Source organism: Ahaetulla prasina, chromosome 7 (genome assembly GCF_028640845.1).
Source record: "Ahaetulla prasina isolate Xishuangbanna chromosome 7, ASM2864084v1, whole genome shotgun sequence".
Taxonomy (NCBI): Eukaryota; Metazoa; Chordata; class Lepidosauria; order Squamata; family Colubridae; genus Ahaetulla; species Ahaetulla prasina.
In genome coordinates, this window is record NC_080545.1 from 10,751,201 (window position 1) to 10,760,587 (window position 9,387).

The 9,387-nt window shown below is 46.6% G+C and overlaps 1 protein-coding gene across 1 annotated transcript; it reads left to right on the forward strand.

Moving 5' to 3' along the window:
- The first annotated feature begins 4,246 nt into the window (after positions 1-4,246).
- Positions 4,247-7,418, forward strand: TEX52 (testis expressed 52). Its single transcript, XM_058190496.1, has 2 exons — positions 4,247-4,764; positions 7,160-7,418. Exons 1-2 carry the CDS (start codon positions 4,247-4,249, stop codon positions 7,416-7,418), a joined length of 777 nt encoding a protein of 258 aa, XP_058046479.1.
- The last annotated feature ends 1,969 nt before the right edge of the window (positions 7,419-9,387 follow it).

Consider the following 9,387-nt stretch of genomic DNA (forward strand, 5'->3'; position numbering starts at 1 on the left):
ATGGCTATGCCAACTAACCTGTGGTGTACCACATTGGAGGTGGCTGATGGAACATCTCCACCTATGTGCACTCGCCTCCCCGGTAGCTGCAAACAATTTTTAATGTTATTCAAAATATTAAAATGCACATTCCAAAAAGAAAAAAAAAGGAAGAATACAGAAAAGCAAAAGAAAGCAGAACAAAGATATGAGCCAGCAGTGTGCAGCAGCTGCTAAAAAAGCCAACACAGTTCTGGGCTGCATAAACAGAGGGATAGAATCAAGATCACGTGAACTGTTAGTATCACTTTATAATGCCTTGGTAAGGCCACACTTGGAATACTGCATTCAGTTTTGGTCACCACGATATAAAAAAGATGTTGAGACTCTAGAAAGAGTGCAGAGAAGAGCAACAAAGATGATTAGGGGACTGGAGGCTAAAACATATGAAGAACAGTTGCAGGAACTGGGTATGTCTAGTTTAATAAAAAGAAGGACTAGGGGAGACATGATAGCAGTGTTCCAATATCTCAGGGGCTGCCACGAAGAAGAGGGAGTCGGGCTGTTCTCCAAAGCACCTGAGGGTAGAACAAGAAGCAATGGGTGGAAATTAATAAAGGAGAGAAGCAACTTAGAACTAAGGATAAATTTCCTGACAGTCAGAAGAATTAATAAGTAGAACGACTTGCCTGCAGAAGTTGTGAATGCTCCAACACTGGAATTTTTTAAGAAAATGTTGGATAACCATCTGACTGAGATGGTGTAGGGTTTCCTGCCTGGGCAGGGGGTTGGACTAGAAGGCCTCCAAGGTCCCTTCCAACTCTGTTGTTATGTTAAAGACTACACCCCCAAAAATGGATAAACAAAACAAAACATGCATATGCATAAATCGTCCCTCCCCCTCAGTTGAATACTGATAAATCTATTTTAAAGATAATAACTTCTCCACACACACACACCCTTGCCAAAGAGACCCACAAGGTATAAATTTCTACGATATTGTTTACCCAAACCCACTTAGCCTGACATCGACTCCAGATAGACATCCTGCCTGGTTTTATTTTAATTGCATTGTGAAATGGAAGATCTTTGTTTAATGTTTGAATGTTTTATCTTCCATTTTAACAGAATAACAGTTGGAAGGGACCTTAGAGGTTTTCTAGCACATCCCTCTGCTCAAGCAGGAGACCCTATACCAGTGATGGCTAACCTTTTGCCATCGCGTGGCAAAAGCGGGGGGAGTGCGGGGCGGGGGTGTCGTGCATGCAGGTGCCCACACCCATAATTCAATGTGCCGTTTTTGGCATGTGGTGGCACGGTGGGCCTGGTAGGCTCATTTTTCACCCTCTCCAGGCTCCAGAGGCTTTCTTGGAGCCTGGGGAGGACGAAAACGGCCTTCTCCACTCCCCGGAGGCCCTCCAGAGGCCGTTTCCCAACTTCTGGTGGGACTGGAAGGCCTGTTGTTTTTCGCCCTCCCCAGGCTCCTAGAAAGTCTCTGGAGCCTGGGGAGTGTGAAAAATAGGCCTTCTGGTCCCACCGGAAGTTAGGAAACGGCCGGTTTCCAGCCTCTGGAGGGCCTCCAGTGGGGTAGCGAAGGCCCTTTTCATCGTCCCCAGGCTCCTAGATATCCTGGGGAGGGTGAAAATGACCTTCCCCACGACCCCAGAGGCCTTCCAGAGGCCGGAAACTGCTCGTTTCCCAATCTCTGGTGGGCCCGGAAGGCCCAAAAATCAGCTGATTGGCGCGTGCATGAGCACTGGAGCTGAGTTAGGGCAATGCTCGCGTGCTCGCAGATATCGCACACATGCCATAGGTTCGCGAGCACGGCCCTATACTATTTCAAACAAATGGTTGTCTAATCTCTTCTTAAAAACCTCCAGTGATGGAGCACCTACAATTTCTGGAGGCAAGCAGTTCCACTGATTAATTGTTCTAAACTGTCTGGAAACTTCTCATTCATTCCAGGTTGCTTCTCTCCTTGATTTATCTCCATCCATGGTCTTTTGTCTTACCTTCTGGTCCTTGGGAATATAGATTGACCTCCTCCTTCTTTGTGACACACATATAAGTATTGGAACACTGTTTTCATGTCACCCCTGGTCCTTCTTTGCACTGGACTAGACAAACCCAATTCCTTCAACCGTTCTTCATCCGTTTTAGCCTCCAGCCCCTTTCATTAAATAAAACTGACATTCTATTCATTGTCTGTAAGCTTTCTAGGGTCGCCCTTTGGCTTATTTATTTATTTATTAAATTTGTATACCGCCCTTCTCCCGAAGGACTCAGGGCGGTTCACAGCCAATAAAACCACAATACATATAATACAGATTAAAAAACAGTATAAAAAACTAATTCAATATACAGCCTAAATTTTTTTTAAATACAATTAAAAAACGCATTTAAAAGCCCCAATTTAAAACCCCAATTTAAAACTACATTTAAGCTAGTCCTGCACGTCGAAACAACAACGTCTTCAGCTCGTGGCGGAAGGTCCGGAGGTCGGGGAGTTGACGGAGCCCCGGAGGTAGCTCATTCCAGAGGGCAAGAGCCCCCACAGAGAAGGCCCTCCCCCTGGAGGTGCGCCAGCCGACATTGTCTGGCTGACGGTATCCGAAGGAAGCCCTCTCTGTGAGAGCGCACTGGTCGGCTAGATGGGCGGCATACAAGATGGATCATATGAATAAAATATTGTAACCTTGTTGGAGCTTGTGAGGGCTGTGAGCCGATTCAAATTCAAATTCAAATTCAGTTCAATTCACACCTTTATTCTCAGAGTACAACATGTGTACAATGAGCTTGGCTGAGCCTCCCTTCCTGCACCTACCTCCAACACAATACAACGCACGGTGAAAGACAGAAAATCCCTAGCCCACTGCTAAACAAACAAAGACCCAGTTCTATTGCAGCATGTGAACTTATTGCACGTCGAGCCGGCCCCACAAGTCAATTGTACTGTGTTGTTGTAGGCAGGGGTGGGCTTCAAAAATTTTAGCAAGGGGTTCTCTGCCCAGTTGCTGGGTCGCATGGCCATGGTGGGTGTAGCCTGCACCATGGCGGGGGGTGGGGGGAGCATTTTTGCCCTCCCCGGACTCCGGAGGCTTTCCTTGAGCTTCCGGGAGGGCCAAAACGGCCTCCCCAGGCTCTGGAGGCCCTCTGGAGGCCTGAAATAAGCCAGTTTCTGGCCTTCCCGAACTTCCAGTAGGCCTGTTTTTCGCCCTACTCTGAGCCTCTGTGTATGCTCTGTACTTACCTGCATCCAAAATGGGCCACATGGGGACTCATGGGAGGGGAGAGGTGGGATGGGCAGGGCCAGCCACACATGGGATTTGGGGGTTCTCTAAACTGCACAGAATCTTAGCTAGTGGTTCTCCCGAACCCCTGTGAATCCCCAGCAGTCCATCCCTGGTTGTAGGGTAATTTTTCATTCAGGAGTCTGACAGCCCATGGATAAAAACTGTTCTTCAGTCCTGTTTGTCCAGTGGCCTATGTTTCTATATCTCCTTCCCGATGTTAGGAGAATAAAGAAGGGCTGACCAGGGTGTGAATCACTCTCCTAAGGTAGCGAGCCAATGATGAAATGTAAAATTTGTTACTACCGGTTTTGTGGGTATGTCTTGGTTGGGGTGGGTGGGTAATGTGACTGGGTGGGCATGGCCAACTTTTTTTTTTTTAACTTCTAAAAGCATTTTTTCTACAACCTCTTTGGCCGAAGACGTTGTAAAAAAAAAATCCTTTTCAAAGGCTCCTCTGACGATCCCAGCTGAGTTGCCTGATCGTCAGAGGCTTTTCTTTTCTTTTAAAAGCATTTTTTTTTGCCTTTAAAAGAAAAAAAAAGCCTCTGACGATTAGGCAACTCAGCTGGGATCATCAGAGGAGCTTTTTAAAAGCTAAAGAGGTTGTAAAAAATGTTTTTAAAAGCCTCTGATGATCCTTGCTGAGCCGTGCGATCATCAGAAGCTTTTTTTAAACTTTTAAAAGCATTTTTTCAGCCGAAGAAAAAATGCTTTTAAAAGTAAAAAAAAAAGCCTCTGATGATCACACAGCTCAGCTGGCCATGGTGGGGGCAGGGGCAGGGATTTTTGCTACCGGTTTTCTGAACCACCCACTGCCATTGCTACCGGAATGGGTGATCCGGTCCGAACCGGGAGCATTTCACCCCTGCAGTGAGCCCTAGTGATGTCATCTAGTGGTGTCAGGGGACCACTAGCCCATGATGAGCCGCTTTCTTTTTTCCCCCAACTAGGACTCCTCCGAGGGGCTTTTCAAGATGGCTACCTGGAAAGAGAGGCACTACCTCTGTGCGGAGAAATACATACTATGGCCGGGGTTTTCTCCCCGACCCTACCACAAACTAGCTACTCAGAAGCCTCCGCACACAGATTCCAAGATCAAAGTTCTCCAGAAGATGCGTTGCCCTCTCGAGGAAGCTGTCCTTTGGCACATCTGGGGCTACCACACCTGGTTGGATGTTGGGAGGCTGCCCCCCATCTACGGGCCCAGACCGGACGTGCCATTCGATAGCAACACGTGGCGATGGATCACTGCTCCCAGGAAGCCCTCCATGGCTGAGCCACCGGTCCCACCTCCTTCCCTCTTGGATGGGAACACCTACGCCAAATTCATTGAAGGGGAAGGCTTGTTTGTGGACCTCAGACAGAAGAAACGAGTCCTGAGCCTAACGCAGAAAGAAGTGAACAAGTGCGAGTACCTGAAGTTCAGGAGTGAGTGTCGGGCTCCACCTTTGGATGCTCAAGGGAACATTATACCTCCCAAAATGCTCAGCAGGTAAGATACATGGCTTTCCCAAACATTTTCCCTCCACCAGAGGCAGAAAGTACCGTGGTGAAATTCAAACTTCCAGATAGTTGTGTTACCGAGGGACACCGGAGCTGGATTTCAATCCCTTCCTGCTTTGTTCCTCCTCAATTTTCTCTTGTTCTGACTTTTTTAAAGCTTCCCTCTCAGTTCTGCTGCCTCTTAAAAGGGACTTCTGGTTGCCTGGCGCTATTGTGGTCAACAATTGTGTACCTTCTGTTCAAGCAGTTGGGTTGTGGTGCTACTCACGAGAGTTTCTCAGTTTCCCAATGTCCTTAGTGGATCTCTGAAAATAGAGTCCTCTCAGTGTGCATTTGCAATGGGGCCAATATCTCCCTTTGCCAGAGAATTTAGGCTTATTCCTTCAGCCTCATCGCAAGGAGGCCATCATCTTGGATGGTTGCAGCGGTGGTATTCACTTACTTTCCCTAGATATAGGTAAAGGTTCCCCTCGCACATATGTGCTAGTCGTTCCCGCCTCTAAGGGGCGGTGCTCATCTCCGTTTCAAAGCCGAAGAGCCAGCGCTGTCCGAAGACATCTCTGTGGTCATGTGGCCGGCATGACTCAACGCTAAAGGCGCACGGAACGCTGTTCCCTTCCCACCAAAGGTGGTCCCTATTTTTCTACTTGCATTTTTTTACGTGCTTTCGAACTGCTAGGTTGGCAGAAGCTGGGACAAGTCACGGGAGCTCACTCTGTTATGCGGCACTTGGGATTCGAACCACTGAACTGCTGACCGTTCGATCTACAAGCTCAGCATCTTAGCTGCTGAGCCACTACGTCCCTTTACTTTCCCTACTGGTTCACAAATGTGAGTGCGCACATGCGCTTTGCTCGCGCGTGTGCCTTCTGTGCACGCGCCCGGGCTCAAAAACGCACCTAAATAGGATGGCATAGAGCTGGGGCGTTCGCTACTGGTTCATTCAAACCGGCTGACTACCACCTCTGAACGGTTGAGTCATTCTTAAGCAGCCCAGGAACAAACTATGGCTTCCCCATGGCTTAGAATGAGATCGGGCAAATCTAGGTCCTATCTCAGCTTAGTCTAAAACACCGGTAGACCTCAACCTACGACCACAAACAGAGCCTCAAATTTCTACTGCCGGGTGAGATATTTGTTACATGAGTTTTTGCCTCATTTGACGACCGTTCTGGCCCGCAGTCGTTGAATGGATCCCTGCAGGTGCTAAGTTACTAACACGGTTGTTAAGTGAGTTTTGGATTCCCCATTGACTTTGCTTGTCAGAAGGTCGCGAAAGGGGATCACATGACACCACCGCCACCCCAGACACTAAAACGGGCATAAATATAAACCAGTTGCCAAGTGTCTTGAATTTTCATCCCGTGGCCTTGGGCATCGATGCTGCCATGGTTGTAAGTGTGAAAAAAGTCAAAAGCCACTTTTCTCAGTACTGTCATAATTTCGAGCTGTCACTAAACGGATGGTTGTAAGTTGAGGATTACCTGTACCTTTAAGTAGTCTATAGAATGCAGCGCATGATAGCAATAGCAATAGCACTTAGACTTATAAACCGCTATGACTCTTAATATACTTGTAATATTGTGATGATAGCAATAGGGCCTCTGGTGGCGCAACAGGCTAATGCAGCCTATTATTAACAGCAACTGCTTGCAATATTGCAGGTTCTAGTCCCACCAGGCCCAAGGTTGACTCAGCCTTCCATCCTTTATAAGGTAGGTAAAATGAGGACCCAGATTGTTGGGGGCAATAAAAGTTGACTTTGTATATAATATACAAATGGATGAAGACTATTGCTTAACATTGTGTAAGCCACCCTGAGTCTTCGGAGAAGGGCGGGATATAAATGCAAAAAAAAAAAAAAAGCTCTTAGACTTATATACCTCTCCACAGTACTTTGCAGCCCTCTCTAAAGTGGTTTACAGAGTCAGCCTATTGCCCCCAAACAATCTGGCTCCTCATTTTACCCACCTCGGAAGGATGGAAGGCTGAGTCAACCTTGAGCCGGTGAGACTCGAGCTGCTGGCAGTCGGCAGAATTAGCCTGCAATACTGCATTCTAACCACTGTGCCACCGTTGCAGGGATAGCAACAGCACCCACTTATACACCGCTTCCCAGTGCTCCACAGCTCTCTCTAAGCGGTTTACAGAGTCAACATCGTGCCCCCAACAATCTGGGTCCTCATTTTATCAACCTCGGAAGGTTGAGCCTGGTGAGAATCGAACTGCCGAGCTGCTGGCCGTCGGCAGTCAGCAGAAGTAGCCTGCAGTATTGCATTCTAACCACTGCGCCACCACGGTGGCTCTTACGATGCTGCCTTCCTTAATGCAACCCCTGCAGACAACGGTCACCATTGTTATTGTTCTCTTTATCTTTTGGACAGGTACAGACATCTGCTTCCAGGAAAACCCCCGGCTTCCGTCTGTGTGGCGCTACAACCTGTGGTATCTTCTTCTCCAGAATGTTGGCATTATCCCTGTCCGAGTTTTCAACCCCATTACCAAGACTCGGCCGTTAAGTTTGCGCTGAAGAACAGCGGCCCCATTTACCAGGATGTGGTGGAGAAATACCAGGAACTGGTCCTTTCTGGGAGCCCTATACGGTGTCCCACTCCAGCCAGTCAAATAAACAGACAAGCCTAAATTCTACCCTCTAAAAAGTCCAGATTTGGGAGGTCCAAATACTTGGCCGAACAATCCGGAATAGCTACCGGCATTCCACCGATGTGGTTATTCTGGGTGCGCACATTAATTCTACAGCCATCCCTTCTCCCGAGAAGATGCTATGGAAAGATAAACATACCATCGGTGTCCTCATTCATGATGGACACAGGTCAAAGGTTTGTGGGAATGGAAAGGAAGCAACATTCTTACCTTGCTAACGGTAAGAGATGCTTTATTAAGGGCTCCCCAGTGATCAAATATTTGCTTTATTGAGCCAAATCATGTTGGTTAGGAAGCACGAATCTTCATTGGCACAATGCTGCTTTCCTGAACTTTTCTACCCAGCTTCAACGTTGGAGACAGCCTACCTGCGTCGGACCGTATTCTGCATATGTTGTAAGGGGACTACTCAAAACTCAGAGATCCAGTAGCTGTAGGGAGTTAGTTGTAGCTCCTTTCTTCAACATAAGGAGGAATGAGAAAGATGTTCTCTAGCCTTTGAGCAATGTTATTAAATAATGGTGCTACTTCCTCACCCTTGATACTTCCATCTTCTGTCCGTCTAACTCAATAACGTAGCAGCAGAAATATAACAAGTCCCGTCTGGTGGACGCTGGACCAGAAATATCGGCATTTTGAAGCCTGTTTTGTTTCAAAGTTAAAATGCTCACGTCTAAAGGACACTAAGGGAGATCAGATCACGAAGTTTTGCATCTGTTTTGCTGCTAAATATGTTTTTAATAAATTAATTTAAATGGTCGTCTGCATTGGTTTCGGGCAAATAATTCCCTCAACAATGTCAAACTATTTACTAAATCTACACTACTATTAATCTTCTCATCGTTTCCATCACCAATCTCTTTCCACTTATGATTGTATGACTGTAACTTTTTGTTGCTATCATTAAGGGTTAAATTGCAACCTATGACCATCATTTGTGTTGTAAATGTTGTACCTTTGATGAAGGTATTTTTTTTTCCTTTTATGTACACTGAGAGCATATGCACCAAAACAAATTCCTTGTGTGTCCAATCACACTTGGCCAATAAATTTATTCTATTCTATTCTATTCAAAGTTTCTGCCAGATATGGAATTGAGATTCCTTTGGTTATCGGAATAACCAATTACAGATAGTTCTCAACTTAGAACAGTTCTTTTAGTGACCGTTCAAAGTTACAAAGGCATTGAAAAAGGTGGCTGAAAAGCAGTTTTCAAAGTCAGCATAGAGCCCCCAACAACCTGGATCCTCATTTTACCGACCTCCAAAAGATGGAAGGCTGAATCAACCTTGAGCCAGTCAGGATTGAACTGCCAAACTGCTGGCAGCCGGCAGTCAGCAGAAGTAGCCTGCAATTCTGCATTCTAACCATTGCACCACATCTCTTAATAAACTTGTAATAGATGTGTGATGATAGCAATAGCACTTAGAATTATATACCTCTCCACAGTGGTTTATAGCACACTCTAAGTGGTTTACAGAGTCAGCCTCTTGCCCCCAACAATCTGGGTCCTCGTTTTACCCACCTCGGAAGGATGGAAGGCTGAGTCAACCTTCTGAGCTGGTGAGACTCGAACTGCTGGCAGTCGGCAGAATTAGCCTGCAATACTGCATTCTAACCACTGTGCCACCGCTGCAGAGATAGCAACAGCACAGACTTACAGTATATACCACTTCACAATGTTCTCACTAACAATGTCCTGCTGGAGAAGGGTTGGACTAGATGACCTCCAGGTCCCTTCCAGCCCTGGATTATCTTCTGAAGCCATATCTAGTGCCTGGTTTGTAGTCCTTCCTTCCTCCCTCCCTCCCCCTTCCTTCCTTCCTTCCTTCCTTCCTTCCTTCCTTCCTTCTCTCTCTCTCAACGAACCCCCCACCCCATTTTTTGCCTAGACCTCCCATTTTTTGCCTAGCATGCGTCAGCTTTTTTACCTTTTAAAAAATGCTTT